Below are 18,204 nucleotides of genomic sequence, written 5' to 3'. Positions count from 1 at the left end.
TATGCCAGGTGATAACTCAATTTGGTAGATGTCTGGAACGATCAATGCTCATGACTTGGGGATCAACCACAATACAAAGATAAATCTGCATTAATACACCAACAGGCACGTCGTATTTCTTGTACATTTTTCAGTAAGGTCATGCTAGCATTACACTTTTTTTATACTTTTCCATAAGCAGCCTAAATATAATCCATAAACTGAGAATAGAATAGTTTGAGTCATACTGATGAAACAAAATGCATTTTGAATTGGTGTGTGTACAATGCCTACCAAACATGACAAAGATGAAGACATTAAGTGACAATTGTGCTGAACTTGTACCCAAGTATACAAATTGCATTTTAATCAAGATTGTTGACAAAACCCAGATCAACTTTAACAATTAAATATAAAGGATTGGATTTTTGTCTCCTGATACAGGTAGGAATAAAGTAATGAAAGCTGAAATCTTGATGTTTTTCACTGCAGAAATGGATTTCTCACCTCTTACCAATCCTGCATTATTTCGGCATGGCCTTTTTGTGGGTTGGGGAAGACATGTGATTCCACGTTTACCCCATGCTCGCCATTGTGATCCCTATAGAAAAATGAATTTCCTCATTTCACCTGGCATTCCTATCCCCACCCCACAGCTATTTGCTTTTGCTGGTGCAGATTTTAGAAGCATACAAGTGTACCACCTCATTAAAAAGTTTGTGATCATTGGAGAAGTCTGTTGAGGAACCAGGAACATTCTGAAATACCAGTACCATGTGTTTAACCACTCCAAATGTCATTATTAGATCCAATATCAATGAGCAGAGGTATCTTAAATATAGTGATTCATCATAGGGTGCAGTTCTGAAAAGTTAAGGTGACCATTACGTTTACCAGCATTATTCAGATACTGAGATACATTAGAATACTTTGCCCAAAGGGGTCTTTTGCCTTCAAAACTGGGGAAAACATTGTTGTGATCTCTAGTGTAATGTTTTTCTGAAGTGATCTAAATGCCCAGAGCACTTTTAATTGAAAAGCATTGTCAGCAGTTTTCAGTTAGAGAAAGAAAATCAGCTACTTGCTTCTGGGCTACTTTGATTAATGCGACATCTGGTGCATCTTACACAAAAAACCAACTGGTTTGTCAGTTTCAACAGACTCCACTGTTTAGATTTTCCAGTGTTGTAATTACAGTTGAGCCCATTATGAACGCTTGGCAGTACTTCAAAAGCTTTGAAACCACTTTTCTCAGCAAGATGCATTGAAATTTTTATTGACAGTTTTAAGAAGTTATTAGAAGATTATCTTTCTTTGATATGAACATAAGAACATAAGAAATAGGAGCAGGAGTAGACCATCTAGCCCTTCAAGCCTGCCCCACCATTCAATAAGATCATGGCTGATCTGAAGTGGATCAGTTCCACTTTCCCGCTTTCTCCCCATAACCCTTAATTCCCTTGTCTATTAAAAACCTATCTACCCATGACTTAAATATATTTAGCAAGGTAACCTCCACCACTTCAAAGGGCAGAGAATTCCAGAGATTCACCACCCTTTGAGTGAAGAAGTTCCTCCTCAACTCTGATCTAAACTGCACCCCCCCCCCACTTATCTTGAGGCTGTGCCCTCTAGTCCTGCTATCCTTTCTAAGCAGGAAGAATCTCTCTACCTCTACCCTATCCATCCCTTTCATTATCTTATACATCTCTATAAGATTCCCCCTCATCCTTCCAAACTCCAACGAGTACAGACCCAGTCTATTTAGTCTCTCTTCATCGTCCAACCCCCTCATCTTCGGTATCAGCCTAGTGAACCTCCTCTGCACTCCCTCCAAGGCCAATATACCCTTGCGCAAGTGCGGCGACCAAAACTGCACACAGTACTCCAGCTGCGGCCTCACCAGTACCCTGTACAGTTGCAGCAAGACCTCCCTACTTTTATATTCTATCCCCCTCGCTATAAAGGCTAGCATTCCATTCGCCTTCTTGATCACCTGCTGCACCTGCAGACTGGGTTTGATAAGTGAAAATGTGTTTGTTTCTTTTTACAACAGATTGGCCACATGGGGGAATTTTCCTTTTGCATGGCTTTTGTGAGTAAAAGTTTCTTTCAGTATGCATGTGTTTCAGTAGCATCTCTATTAGATTTTGTTAAAAAATCCCTCTCAAAGAAACCCTGAGCTCTCCTCATTGTGGATACTAGATGAGTGGTGATGGAGGATACATGAAAGCATAGATGGGTATGGGGATATGATGGTGTATGGATGGGGCATGGAGAGTCTGAAGGAGCATGGGAAATATAAATTGACTAAGGTGAGCAAGAGAAAGAACCCAAAGTAATTCATTCCTCTTTATGATACCACAGAATTTATCAGCCTTGATAAAGTAATCACTGAACTGAAAGGTGCGTTTGTAAAAACCTTCAGCCTGTGCATGGGTCTGTTATATAATGAAATTTCTGCCTGCAATAGTTCCAGAACCAGTGCATGAATACGAGTCGCAAGAAACAGAAATTAGTGAACAGGATTTGCAAAATGAGCAAAAATTAAATGAGTCAGAGATCTATTATGCCACAACTCAAGACAAATTGAAAATATACAATTTAACATAAACTGAAAATTTTGAAATAGAAATTTGATAATGACACTGAGACTTACAATCACTTCTCTTCACTTTGAACATTTATAGATACAAAGAACAAAGAACAAAGAACAACCCAGCACGGGAAACAGGCCCTTCGGCCTGTGTTAAAAGCTAAATGTATATCCAAGGTGTACCTCATTTAGAAGTTATTTTTTTCGGATCATGTAATATACTCAAAGGGCTCTATTCTACCATTTTTGATTCTAGTGCTGGGCAGATTTGAATCTGGGGGTGTTTCAGATCTGACTTTTAGACCCATTCTCCGGCACTCCCAAATGCACTCTGCCTGCAAAAATATCAGTGAATCGTGCTGCACAAGCCTGTGCGTGGGGCCTAATGCGCCCGAAATCCTGCAGCTCCAATCGATGCCTCCAACTGCGCATGGGCAGAAAAAAAATGATTAAGCTCCCCTACCACTTCACTCCCGGGCCACGTAACGCCTCGCCCTGGCCCCCACAGACATTGCCCCAGCCCTACAACATTACTGACTCCCTTATTCCCCTACCCACCTGCCATCCAGACTTATCCCCCCCCTTCCCCTTCCCCCCACTGATCTCAGGCAGAGGGCCAGTGGACCCCCCTACCCTTAATGATCTCAGGCAGAATGGCAGCAGACTCCCCTTCCCCTCCAGTGATCTCAGGCAGAGTGCCAACAAATCGCACCCCCCCCAACCCCTCAATGATCTCAGGCAGTGTGGCAGCACTCCCCTTCCCTCCCCAGTGATCTCAGGCAGAGTGGCAACGGACCCCCCTTCCCTCATACCGATCTCAGAAATATCTCCCTTTCCCCCTCCACCCTACAGATATCAGGCAGGGTGGATTCCTTATCCCCATCCTTTATAAGACCCTAGTCAGACCCCACTTGGAGTACTGTCTGCAGTTCTCGTCGCCTCATTGCAAAAAAGATGTGGAAGCTATTGAAAGGGTGCAGAGGAGATTTACAAGGATGATGCCTGGATTGGGTGGCATGCCTTATGAGAATAGGTTGAGGGAGCTAGGTGTTTTCTCCCTGGAAAGACGAAGGATGAGAGGTGACTTGATAGAGGTTTATAAGATGTTGAGAGGTATAGATCAGGTGGATTCTCAGAGACTATTTCCCAGGGCTGAAATGGTCACTACGAGAGGACACAGGTTTAAGGTGCTGGGGAGTAGGTACACAGATGTCAGGAGTAAGTTTTTCACTCAGAGGGTGGTGGGTGAGTGGAATCGGCTGCCATTGGTGGTGGTGGAGGCGAACTTGTTGGGGTCTTTTAAGAGACTTCCAGATGAGTACATGGGATTTAATGGGATTGAGGGTTATAGATAGGCCTAACAGGTAGGAATATGATCAGCGCAACTTGTGGGCCAAAGGGCCTGTTTGTGCTGTAGTCTTCTATGTTTTATGTTCTATCCCAGACCCTCCTGCACAAGGCCCCCATCTTCTCTGGACTTCGCCAGCTGGATGACACCTCCCTCTCTCTCCCCTGTCCCCAATCATTGAGGCATTGATCCAACCACTCTCACCACCCCTCCCCATCAGCACCCCTGCAAGTGCTCACTTGTTTTCCCCTCAATGCTAACAAGAAAACTGCATGTAACTTGCTAGAATGCTCTGCAAAACTGCCTGTAGCTGTTCTGCCCTAACGAGGGGCAACTCCATTAAAAACACAAGAATGGATAGGCAGATAGGTATTCCTGCACAAAATGTGTGCACAACCAGCCCCCTGATTTTCTGAAGGCGACCTGGGGAGGCCACTGGATGCAGCAAAGGCGAAGCCTCTGCTCCCCCCAAGGAGGAAGCAGACCCGGTGGGGGTGCTAATGGAAATGCAGGTTGGGAGAAAGTCACCACCCAGGGCACTGGCCCCCCTGAACCGTGAAGCAGTGCCAGAAAAATGTCAATGATCTCATCCGTGCAGCAAGGGTGAGTGCTGACTCCCATCTTGCTTCTTCTCCCAAATCTTCCCCAGATCCTCTCATCCCCAGCACCCTGCATGCTTCCAGCTCCTGACCCCCATGCACCTCCTTCCTATTCCCCCAAGAGCCCCACTGTGCTTGCCCTCTAAGGCCCACCATGTGATACCTGCAGGGGACATGCCATCACTTCTTTCATGGCTCCTTCTGTCTCCACAGGGGAAGACTGACCATAACACCCCTGAAAGAGCAAAGACAGGGGGCGGTGAGCCAGACCTCTGGGTCCTCACCCTCTTTGAGGAGCAGGCACTGGAGATGTTAAGGGAAGGGGAGATGTCGGCTGTCAGCAATAGCAGGGTCGGGCTAGGGTCAAGATGTGAACACCTGTCATTCCTCCATTCACTCTGAGGCAACTTCTCAGGGGCATCAGTTTCGGGTGCGAGGGACAAGGTTTAAAGGAAATGTATGAAGCATTTTATTTGCACAGAGAGGGTAATGGGTGGCTAGAACTCGCTGCCAGGGGAAGTTCACGGATACAGATATGATAGTGACCTTTAAGGGGCATCTCCACAGGTATGTGGATGGATGGGAATAGAGGTATATGGTCCCTGGAAGAGCAGGGGGTAGAAAATCAGATGGGCCGCCTGATCACTACAGGCTTGGAGGGCCTAAGGGCCTGTTCCTGTGATATTATTGATCCTATGTTCAATGGAGAAATGTGACTCACGTGTTTGGCATCCCAGATTCCTCTAGTTCCCTTGCACTTAACCTTGTGTCTTGTGTTGCAGGGACAGATCCGGACATCCCAAGGTCTCATGGACTCCAGGCTCCTACTGCAGCTCCTGCCCATCCTCGTCAAGACAGCTCAGATGAGTCCTCAGGGGATATGGATGAAGGGACCTCTGAGGGAGGCATAGTTTTGGTGTCAGCTTCCACCTTACAACTCACCATCCCAGATACTGACACGTCAGTGGGTCCAGTTAGTGGTAAGGCTTCTGGGTCACTCTCTGGTGAGCATGACGCATCTGACAATATACATGGGATGGAGGAGGGAAAGTCTGAGACTTCTGGCATGCGGGGGCCTGCCGGAGGCGAGGCCTCAGCTGGCCCCAGGCTACACGCTGGGCCTCTGAGATCACTTCTCCCTCAGCTGCTGGAGATGCAGCAACAGATTCAAGGAATACAGGAGCGGCTGACAGCCACACTAGATTGACTGCAAGGCTGTTGGGAGGAATCCCAAGCTTTCAGGCGGACCATCTATTGCCTGTCTTGCATGCTTCTCAGGCCAACACTGCAAGGGTGGCGACTGCACTGGAAAGCCTGGGGCAGGGATCCTCATCATGAGTGGCAGGCTCTAAGTGATGGCAGAATCACAGCAGGCCACAGCTAAGGGACTGAACAGGTTTCTTGAAATTCTGCAGCCCATGGCTGAGAGACTCAAGAGCTTACAAGAAACCCAGTAGGACAGCGCTGCAATACAAAGGGCAATGTAGCAGCCCATTCTCAGGGTCATGGCCAAGAGCTTCAGTGCATAGCCCAGTCTCAGAGGGCAATTGCTGTGGCCTTTGAGAGATGGCCTGCAACTCATGTGGCCGTGCAGAGGGTTCGACCATTGTGGGTAGGACAGAGGTGGTCCTCCAAGACAGGCAGTGCTAAATGATGCCGAAGCTTCTGGAGCTCACTGCAAAGCACTGCCGTCCCATGTAGTGACCCAGGAGCCCGCAGGAACCCCAACGGAGGAGGAAGAGCTCAAGCCCATCCCAGGGCTTTCCAGCCAGGAGATTGTAGCTGTGGCTACACCTTCTGACTCCCCTCTTCCTGACACCGAGGCATCTCAGGGACAGCAGGACAAAGAGGGTGTCATGGAAACATCCCAGATGCCTATAAGCAGGCCAGGGCCCTTAAGGTCTAGGACCTCCAGAGGACACCCATCACATGCATAATAGGCCATGGGACATGGTGGGTAGCTGGCCCCCTCCACCTCCGACATACATTCTGGGGAGTCACTGAGATGTAGTGGCAGGCAACATAAGGTTAAGAAGTTGTAGTTGCACTGAGATGGCACGGGTGAAGGGCTGCACTAGTTAGAAAGATATTCAAACATCTTAGCGTTTTCTGTTCACAAGTTTTTATGTTAGCACATCTTATTTAAACAGCTTTATTGCAATTAAATGTTTTTTCACCACCCACCTGTGACTAATTTGTCTCAAATTTGTCTCGAATAGGAATCCTCTTCCACTGATGATTGCCAGAGGAATGCTTCATGTTGATGTCAGTTTGGGAGACCCCTCAATGCTGTGTCACTGAGAAAAGGAAGGCATTGCTTTCCCAGGCCCACAAGCAATTCCTTCCCATCCCCCACACCACCCTGTTGGGAGTTTTCAGATCCCTTCCTCATTACACAGATGTGGGCCCAGGTACCAGCGTGCGTGCAGAACTGAGGTGGAAGTTAGGCTAGTTTGCACCAGGGCATCATCATAATGGTGCTTAGCAAGTCGTCATCACTCTCCTGCCTATAAATATACTCATGTACACAGAGTACCCAGGCCCACCACTCTGGTGTGAAAATGTTGAAGGATATGGAAGGAATTTTGGGGTGGGGGGGATGAGCTCCACAGACACATATCCCTAGTGAGTGAACTGTCTGGTGATCATTTGGGCTGCCAGCCCTCCAATGCCTGGTTGATGTTCTTCGGCGTGCTCTTCCTCTTCTTTCTCCTCCTCCTCTTCCTTCTCCTCCTGCTGGTCATCCTCCCCAGCGACACCTGGCTGGTCAGCCTGTATATCCTCCTCCTCCTCTTCCTTGTCGTCCAATAGGTCACCTTTTTGTAGAGCCAGATTGTGCAAGGTACAGCACATGACCATTATGCAGGAAGAGATCACTGGGTTCTAATGATGGGCCCTGCCAGATGTTCCAGGCACTAGAATTGCATTTTGAGGAGCCCAATGCACCTCTCCACTATTGCGTGGATGGCTACATGGGCCTCATTATAGCGGGTTTCCACCTCAGACACAGGTCTCCGCACAGGCGTCATCAGCCATGTCCGAAGCAGGTAACCCATATCACCCATGAGTAAGTATTTGTACTACAAAGATCATCTTTTCAGTCTAGTTTTATAATGCTGAAAAGCAGAATGCTGTCAATGCTGGAAATCTGAAATAAAAGCAGAAAATTTTGGAAAAACTTAGCAGTCAAGGCATCCTCTGTGGAGAGACCTGAAATGTTAACTTTGTTACCCTTACACAACTGTTGCCTGATCTGCTAAGTAATTTCCAACATTTTCTCTTTTTCGATTCATGGTAAGTTGAATATATCAACAGAAGAGGAAACCATTACAAATAATCAAGGAACTTTGATGGCATTGTGAACCACAAAGTAATGCTTAAATTGTGTTTGAATATCTGCAGCACTTCGAGGTTGAATTGATCTTTAATTATCCTTAAATTATGCCTGTTTTTTTATAATAAATCATAACATGATGTATTGTCAGAAGTAGCACCTTTTGGATGAGACATTAAAGTGTTTGCCTCTCAGGTAGACATGAAGGATTTTGGAAATGTGTAATATTATCCATTATTGTAGATAATGTGCAGTCTGTAAATATAGAGGTTTCCTTAACAAAATGGTAATTCTATTCCAGGTTGAAAAGACCCCGGACAGCAATCATGTTATGACAGCCTTACCAACAATGTTTAAGAGCTATCATCAAGGGAGAGACATTTCATTTCCCCGAAGAGTATATGAGTCCTCACTGAACTTCAGAAACAGCTAATGATAATTCTGTGGCATTGCGTGTTATCACTCAAAATTAACCCTTACTTGGTCCATCCATTCTCAATGATTTTTCAAATAATGTAAAATAGTCATTCTGTGCATATTATGTGTTGATTATTCAAGAGAAGAAATCATTTCACTTGAATTCGGTTTGGGATTGTTTTCACTGAGAACTCTGTTTTTCATGACAAGACTTCATTCTCACTACTGCTGGTTACTTAGGGACCAATATTTTATTGAATGGAAGAAATGAACGACTTAGCCTCGAATTGTGAATTCGCAACAACAATTTGAAAAGTAATTAAAAGAATCTATAAGGAAATGCTGTCAAATGTATTCTTCCTATTCCAAATGTGGTTGTTTGGGATTTTGTTATTCATCTACAGAATGGCAGATTTTCTTCCTAATAGACATTAATGAATGAGATGGACATTTATAATAATCTGGTAGTTGCATGGTCACTATTATTAATACTAGATTTTCTTTAAATTCAAGTTTTATTTAATGGATTTATTTAAGTTCTTCAGCTGCCTTTCTGGAATTTGAACTCATTTCTCTAGACCTCTGGACTACTCGTTCATTAACATAACCACTATGCTACTACACCCTATGTTACAAGGGCAGCATGGTGGCACAGTGCTGCTTCACAGGGTCAGGGACACAGATTCAATTATAACTTCAGATGACTGTGTGGAGTGTGCACATTCTCCCCCTGTCTGTGTGGATTTCCTCTGGGTGTGTCAGTTTCCTGCCACAATCCAAAGATGTCCAGGTTAGGAGGACTGACCGTATTAAATTGTCACTTAGTGTTGGGGGGTTAGCAAACTAAACGCATAGAGCTAAGGGGATAGGGCTTGGGTGGGATTATGGTCGGTGCAAACTCAATGGACCAAATGCCCTCCTTTTGCATTGTAGGGATTCTATGATTTCTAATGATGATCCAGATGAGGCCAATTCCATTTCTAATTATTGGGTAATGAGACCTGTCACTTGGCACGTGAACTCAACACTCACCCGCAAAGAGCATGCAGATGTATTTTTCTGTGAGTGTTATGGCAAAATGGCCAGGCAAAAACCAGAATTCTCCGGCTGTTCACACCCTATTGCCTCTGCCAAAGATGATGGAGGATGCAGCATGACAGGTGAATCTTCTTCGCGTAAATGGCCTAAAAAGCCCACCCAAAAGGGAAGAGTATTTGAATGGGTTTTGATCAATATGAGAGTTTTATCTCCTTAAGTGTTCAATGGTGCCAGATGTTTGTTAAGTAAATAGACATATGTAAAATATTTTTTACCTGCTTTTGTTTACTGGTTCTCAACTGAGAGAACTCAAAATTTTTTTTTACAAAGATTATTACATATGGCTAAAGCAGTGTCAGCGTAGCCCCACATTGCGACTATTCAGCATTTTTTCTTGGAACAGCATTGCAATAGGGTAAATCAATCAATGGTGCACTCCCTGCAGGGAGCCACATTCTTAGGGAGTGTAAGTTGAAGCAGAGCCACAGAATTGTAACCATGCTCGTTCGAGCATAGCTCCTTGCTGGGAGTTACAGGGATGATGAATTTGTCAAAAGAAAGGAAACACTGCAGCTGGTGGCTTTCTCAAATCAAAACAGATAATGCTAGTAATGCTCAGCTATACAGATTGCAACTACATAGGAAGGAAAAGCATTAAACGGCCCCTTTATCAGAACTGGAAGACATCACAGACATTCAGTTCTGAGGAAGGACCGTATGAAATGTGAACTTTCTTTCTTAACAGCATTTGGCATACAGAGGAAAAAATAGATATGTTCTGAATCGGACAAGTGTTTCCATGTATCTAGGAGGAACTATGTATAATTACAAGAATAAGTTGATAAATGTACAACTATAACCAGCAGGTTATTACATAAAGTTGCAAAGAAGGGAATTAGCACACTTAATGGTATATTTTTTAGCTGTATTGGTTGTAACAGAACTTTACAGCAATGAACTTGGGTATTCATCCCACCGTGCTTTTAGTGCTGGAAAGGCAAAACAGCAATTTCTAGAGCAGCCTATTAAAAATAATAGAGGCAGAAGCTATCAATACAATTTAGGTATTATTGTTACTTACTGGTGTTTCAAATAACTATGACAACAGGAAAATATGACAAATAGGAAGTCAAAAAACAAAATATTCATCACATGCAGGTACATGGAGGCACACGTGGCTGATTGGTCCCTTCAGACATCAGCAAGAATGCACCAGATGAACCTACCCCATCCCCTATACATTTGATTTACTGCTTGTCAATCATCTTACAGAGATGAAAGGAGATTAATATTGAGGAATGTTGATAAAATAAAGTTTAAAAAGAGAAAAATTTGGGATTTGATGTTAATGTCTGTCCATTAACAAAGCCCATGGACACCGTGTGAAAAGATTTGGCATGTCACTTTCAAATCTGAATGCAGCCAAGATTGAATGGGATGAAAATTGCATTTCTCTGCTTACTGTTGAGGCCATGAATTTTGGCAGTCTGAAACTCATGACACATGCCCACTTCACAATAGTTGACACCAAATTGTTAATCTTATTGAAAGACTCCAGCATAATGCAAGCTAATGCAGGATGTTGAATATACCTCTGCATCATATTATACCTGATCGAGGAATGTTGATGTGAGCATGGAAAAGGTGATGTATTTTACATAATTACTATGCTTCACGCCCAGAAGCATTTCTCCATTGCACTATCTCCAAATAAAAGATAGAACTCTAAATTCATCAGTCCTGATATTTGATTATGTTATTATAAACTTTAATAATTTGGCTTCAATTATACAATGATCCAGTATTTAGAAGAATTGCACCATTTAATCAGTTTAAATGCTAAATCTATATTTTTCAGAATCCAAGCATTCTGAATTTCTTCAAAGGAAGTTGAGGCAGGTGAGGGTGCAATGAGAAAGGTGTGTGAATGATTTTTTTTTACAGCTATGCCCCTGGACAATGCAAATTGAAGTAAAATACTATTATCACAACCTCGCCTAAATTACCCTGTGCGGAGTTGCAATTCAAGGTATTAACTTTAATTTGTAAAACACATTTTAAGATACATTTAAAGTACTGCTACATGTTTAAATAGTTTTTCAAACTTATGATGCTGACTTTTCGTCCAGGTATTTAAAATATAGACAATATAGCTCCCCACCCCACCCCATTCCCCAACTGCTCAGCAAGTGAGCTACACAGATTGGCATTATCCCAGTTTGAGTTCACATCACATTCTGTGATTAGTTTATCTCCTATTTTAACAATAGCAGGGAAAATACAGTTAATCCTAGCAGTTCTGCATTACCGAGGTAAAAATCAAATGAGATTCAACTTTCTGATTTCATTGACCTGCACGATGGAAATGTTTGTACATAAAGGGATGGGTGGAGAGAGGGGTAGTAAAGTTCAATGAGGAAAGTTTGGTTAAACAGTGATGTCTCTAGCAGCCAAATCATCTCCCAATGTTTGGTATCAGGATTCACGAAAGAATGGAACTGCACCCACCCGCCCCATCCCAAAAGTTGCAGAAGCGGATAGAAAATTAAGGGGACAAAAAACTTGAATATTTGCATTATTTTGGAGGGGAACATTTTTACCAATTCAAGTTTACACCATTGCACTGGAAGGGATACAGTGCTTACCTCTTGAGAAAATCCTTGCATTATCCACCAAGGTTAGAACAATCCCACCGAAGATAACGAAAAGAAATTTAACAGACATTTCACGCGAAGTAGCTGGGTGAAACTGAAGTTTGCTTTTAGAGATCTGGATCAGCAATGAGCCTGAAACTTAAAAGTGAGGCACCATCAGCTCTGGTGGGAGGAGAGCACCACGACGTCAGTCGTCACAGGCATAAAGCCGTGGAAAGGAATTGGCACCCTTTCGAAAGTCGTAAAACTTGCTATTGCCAAGCCCCTGCTTATACCTAAAAGTGGCCAAGCCCCTGCTTGAAACAGGTTTAGATAAGACCGGCTGGTCGAGAGAACATAATTCTCATTTGTAGCAAGATCGATCGAAAATTTGCGCCGGGTCGAAATAAAACTCCTCTTCGCAGTGACATTTTTCAATGCCTGCAATTCATAACTTCCCTTCCACTTACATTTTAACTAGGTTTGATCTTTATTGAGCAAAACACAAAAACTGTTTTTGAATTGCTCAGTGGAGATATGACAATGAATGCGGGACGTAAAATCGCTGCCCCCTCATGACATTTTGAAAAGTAGTAAGAAATACATCGATATGCACAATACCTTTTCTTGTTCATTTTTCAGCGCAAGCCCCTTAATGGTTAACTGTTTGGCTGCCTTTATTAGCTTGTGAGACATTTTTATTCATCTGTGGAGCAGCTGCGAGCTATCTTTTGAGTGATCGAGTTGTTAAAAATCAAATGGGTTTGAAAAAATATTCCAATTTGTTTCAAATTAGGGTGCGATCGTAAGATCAGACCGTGACACTTGTGAGGATTTTCATTTACACTGTTGTTTCCTGGCCCGAATCTGATACATTTCGAGAAATTGCTAATAGCGATGTCAGTGAAACCCCTTTGCCCATGATTGCAGTTCGAAACATTAACTGACGGCTCAGAAGTCTTAACACCCATGCTAAAAGTGCCACACATAGACACTCATTTGCTAATAGAGCCAACAGTATTTTATGTTTATTTAAACAGATTATCTTAAATATGGCAGCTTCTGCCTATGTATTGGGTTTTCTGAATGTTTGTATAATTTATTGTATTTCTGCCATTCAAATATTATTTACCCTGATTGCCAATAACTAGTAGGTTCTCAGTATACGTTATTCATGTAATGTAATAAAAGAAAAGTTTATTTGTTAGTCACAAGCAGGTTTACATTAATACGGCAATTAAGTTATTGTGAAAATCCATCAATACTATGAAAATGTTCAATGTACAATGAAATGTTGCACACACAGACATACGCACATGTCAGCATTTTTTGGGTAATGCACTTCATGAGATCCAAAGTGTGTTTGGTTCTAGATTCAAGCTCCACATCAGAACCTGAGTGCATTAACCAAGTTGTTAACCTGTACAGTACAGTATTGTCATTGGTATGTTCTGAATGAAACGTTAAACAAGAAGTTCCATTTACCCATTCTGGTGGATGTTAAGTATCCCGTGGTGCTATTGAAAATGCAGCGTACCTTCCAGTACTGTGGGCTCCACTCCTGCTTCATTCAATACCACAAAAAACGTGACTGTCTTCTCATTGTGATTTGCTGGATGACTGACTGGCTGCTACATTTGCCTTTATATCAAACTTCCACGGGAATTTACATATTGGCATGTTCTGATGGGTTTCTAAGCTGTATGCATATTTCTTCTTTCTTCACATTCTTTTAAGATTGAGTGGATCAAAATCCTGCTGAATCTCTCCATTTTTGCCTTTGCTACCTCTATCTATTCTAATATTCTCCTTGCCAGCCTTATCCCACCATCCTCCTCAAACATCATCTCAGCTAAACCTCTCCTACCTCTATCCAATTATGCTCCACCTCTTACACATGTACTAGCTGTAATGTTAAAGTCTCATCAAAGCTTCACCACTCTCCAACTCTGTAGCACCCAACATACCCAAAACCTTCCAGGAATTCTGTGTTGCTCCAACTCTTGCCCCTTGTGCATTACGCACTCAGTTCATCTCTTCAGTGGATATTGGACTACGTTCCTGGAAATCCTAACCTCTCAAATTTCCTCTGTAACACGTTGCACCATTCCACATCACTATTCATCTTTAGGACCTTCCATTAAACCGATCTCTTTGACCAAGCTTTTGGTCAATTGTCTGAATATTTTCTCCTCTGGTTTTGTATCAACTTTTAGAACCATGGAATTTTTACAGCACAGAAAGAGACTGTCTGGATCTTCAAGTCTGCACCAACTCTCCAAAAGACCATCCCACTCAGGCCCTCCTCTTCACCCTATCCTTGTAACCACATGCATTTACCGTGGTTAATCGACTTATCCTACATATCTTTAGACATGGAGATGCAATTTAGCATGGCCAATCCACTTAACCTGCACATCTTTGGACTGTGGGAGGAAACTGAAGCAGCCAAAGGAAACCCACGCAAGCATGGGCCTCTGAAGAAGAGGCCCATCAGCCCATCGAGCCTTCACCAACATATGAAAAACACCTGAACACCCATCTAAATCCATTTACCAGCACTTGGCCTTGTAGGTTATGATATGCCAAGTGCTCATATAGGTCCTTTTTAAAGGATGTGAGGCAATCTTCCTCTACCACCCTCCCAGGATGTCAGGCAGAGGGTTTTTTATATCTCCCCTAGACATCCTGCCCTTCACCTTGAACCTATGTCCCCTTGTGACTGACCCTTCAACTAAGGAGAACAGCTATTCTTTATCCATTCTGCCCACTTCCCTCATAATCTTGTACATCTCGATCAGGTCACTCCTCAATCTACTCTACTTCAATGAAAACAACCCAAGTTTACCTACTCTCTTCATAACTTAAATGTTCCATCCCAGGCAGCATCCTGGTGAATCTCCTCTGCACCCCCTCCAATGCAATCACATCCTTCCTATAATGTTGCAACCAGGGCACACAGTACTCTAATTGTGGCCTCACTAAACTTCTATACAATGCCAACGTGACTTCCCTACTTTTGCAATCAATGCCTCTTTTTCACCATCCTACTAACGTGCCCTTCTGCCTTCAGAGAACTGTGGATAATCACACCAAAGTCTTTTTGATCCACAGAACTTCCTAGTGTCCCGCCATTCATTGAGTACTTTCTTGTCAAATTACTCCTTCTGAGATGTATCACCTCACACTTGTCAGGGTTAAATTCCATCTGCCACTTATCTGCCCATTTGACCATTCCGTCTATACCTGCCTCACTGTTAGCCACCCATGCATTTGTGTCATCCGCAAACTTATTAATTCTACCCCCAATATAGACATCACTGTCATTTATATAAATGACGAATAATATGAATTTTTTGAGGAGGTAATAAAGACGTTAGACAAAGGAGAGCCAATGGATGTGATTTATTTGGATTTCCAGAAAGCCTTTGACAAGCTACTCTACAGAGGCTGCTAAATAAGCTAAGAGCCAATGGTGTTAGAGGCAAGGTACTGGCATGGATAGAAGATTGGCTGGCAGAAAGTAGAGTGAGGATAAGGGGGTACTCTTCAGGATAGCAACTGGTGACTAGTGGTGTTCCATAGGAATCAGTGTTGGGACCACAACTTTTCACTATATTCATGAATGATCTGGAAGATGGAACTGAGGGCATGGTTGCTAAATTTGCAGATGATACAAAGACATATAGAGAGACAGGTAGTGTTGCGATCGGGGGGATACTGCATAATGACTTGGACAGGTTAGGAGAGTGGACAAAAAAGTGGTAGATGGAATACAATGTGGGAATGTGTAAGACTATGCACTTTGGTAGGAAGAATAGAGACACGGACTATTTTCTAAATGGGGAAAAGCTTCAGTAATCTGAAGCAGAAAGGGACTTAGAAGTCCTGGTTGCAGACTCTTGTAATGTTAACATGCAGGTTCAATTGGCAGTTAGGAAGGTAAATTCAATGTTAGCATTAATTTCTAGAGGGCCAGCATACAAGGGCATGGATGTATTGCTGAGGCTGTCTGGTCAGACCCCATTTGGAATATTGTGAGCAGTTTTGGTCTCTGTATTTTAAAAAAGGATGTGTTGCTCTGGGAGGGGTTCCAGAGGAGGTTCACAAGAATGATCCTAGAAATGAAGGGTTTGCTGTGAGAGGAGTGATTGAGGAGTCTGGGGGGGGGGGGGGGGGGGGGGGTGGTGGGGGTGTGGGGGTGGTGGGAGCGGGGAAACTTCCATAATACTGAGAGGCCTAGTGGAGAGGATGTTTCCATTAGTGGGAGAGACTAGAACTTGAGGGAACAACCTCAGAGTGAAGGGATGCTCATTTAAAACTGAGATGAGGACGATTTTCTTCAGCCAGAGGGTGGTGAATCTGTGGAATCTATTGCCACACAGGACTGTGGAGGCCAGGTCATTGAGTGTCTTTAAGACAGATGGGTAGATTCTTGATCGAAAAGGCAGGAGAATGGGGATGAGGTAGGTAAACTTGCTTTGTTTTTTGAATTTAAAAATAAAGTTAAGGATCAATTTGATAAAGTTTCTGGGACTGACAAAGTGATTGGTGGTTAATTGATGATTTAAAAATCTAACTGGAAGTATCAGCTTTGATGGGAATCTCAGCACATAGTTCATACAAAGAACAAAAGAACAAAGAACAACCCAGCACGGGAAACAGGCCCTTCGGCCCAACAAGCCCGCGCCGCCGCATCACCCTACACCTATTCTACCCTGCGTGTCTACGAATAGAACCCCTGACTTAGCCAGATTCAGGGGAGAATAGTGTCAATTTGGTAAAACCAATCAGCCTAAGAGCACATCTTTGGGGTGTGGGAGGAAACCGGAGCGCCTGGAGGAAACCCACGCATCCACAGGAAGAATGCACAAACTCCCACAGACACAGGCCCAAATCCATGTATCTGCACAGCTAGCAGTGCTAGTCACCGAGCTGTTGCGGCGCCCGTCTACCGGTCCAGGATCAAGCACACACACCGACACGAAGTACTAGGCCACTCCTGGAACCTCCAAGAGTAGCCCACGCACGACCCACCGTGTGCATGCCCCTCGTTTGACAACGAGGTGGACCTCCACCTGCGGAATAAGAGACAAAAACGTTAATCACAAGCCTGCCTTTCCGGTGTCTCCCGAGGTTCTAACCCTTATTTAATAACCCCTACCATAACCCTCCATCCTCGTTTCACTCATGTGCCTATCTAACTGAACCTTAAACGAGTCCAACGTTCCCGCCTCCACCACCCTACTCGGTAGCGCGTTCCATACCCCCACAACTCTCTGCGTAAAGAACCTTCCTCTCATATCCAAATTATATCTCTCCCCCCTCACCCTTAAATCATGTCCTCTTGTATTTGTAACCAATCTAGGGAGCAGTCTCTCACTATTGACTCTGTCTATTCCCTTCATCTAACATATTGTTTTGTTCTTGGCTAGTCTTATGTAATGTGGTCAGCAGTGAAGAAACAACATTCACCATGAGGCAAGCTGACCACAAAGATTTAGCAATCTCTGTGGCATGGATTTCCCCTCTTCTGATTCATTTGAATCTGAGTCAATTTAATTTGAGTCAAGGGGATCTCCAGGCATCATATGTGTCTAATTGCATTAAAATAGACAATTAGTACATGTATTGCATTGCTGCTGTGATGTGTGCTATAGCACCCAATAAATCAGAAAATAAAATGCATTAATTATTCTTCAATTTGAGTGAAACAAATGATTGGAAAATACACACAAGATTAGGGTAGAAGCTGAAGTGCCTTAAACAAATTTTAAAAGACAAAATGTGAGAATTTCTCCCATAATGGAGAAATATAAAAATGTGAAATTTGTTTTACAAGTCCAGAGTGTAGTAATTATGAACTTAGTATTGTTATGATCCAGCAAGGGATCATTGGCTGTGCAAGCCAAATCCCAAAAAGGGAAATTTGACAAGTGATCACAATTGTTTTCTATTTATATCTTACCCTAAGGAAATGTATGTACTGATGTCAGGAACTACAAATTGATATGACACTTTTGGGGATGTTAAATATTGAAATTAAAACATTTAACAAAATATAGGAAAACTTAAACACATAAGATTATATTTACACTATTAAAATTAGACTAACAGAACATTTCCCCAAAAGACTTACAAGTAAGCATTCCTTTAGAGAACAGTCCCTAGAGAAATTTAATCAATTAAATTCCAGTAATATTACCACAAAACACAACTCACTGTTGTTGTGGGGAATGTATTTCCCAAGGCTTCTCTCT

General features: G+C 43.0%; 1 protein-coding gene across 32 annotated transcripts in view; it reads right to left on the bottom strand.

Moving 5' to 3' along the window:
- abi3bpa (ABI family, member 3 (NESH) binding protein a) overlaps nucleotides 1–12,120 on the bottom strand; it is a 343,447-nt gene extending 331,327 nt beyond the window's left edge. For all 32 annotated transcript variants that reach the window (XM_080203511.1, XM_080203521.1, XM_080203530.1 and 29 more), the window contains exon 1: nucleotides 11,957–12,120. In XM_080203511.1, coding sequence (XP_080059637.1) covers nucleotides 11,957–12,035 — 79 coding nt within the window. In that variant the 5' untranslated portion in view covers nucleotides 12,036–12,120. The remainder of the gene's footprint in view (nucleotides 1–11,956) is intronic.
- Nucleotides 12,121–18,204: the final 6,084 nt, after the last annotated feature.

The sequence above is a fragment of the Carcharhinus amblyrhynchos genome, chromosome 15 (assembly GCF_965287045.1).
Source record: "Carcharhinus amblyrhynchos chromosome 15, sCarAmb.v2.hapA, whole genome shotgun sequence".
NCBI lineage: Eukaryota > Metazoa > Chordata > Chondrichthyes > Carcharhiniformes > Carcharhinidae > Carcharhinus > Carcharhinus amblyrhynchos.
This window is presented reverse-complemented; position numbering and strand designations above follow the sequence as displayed.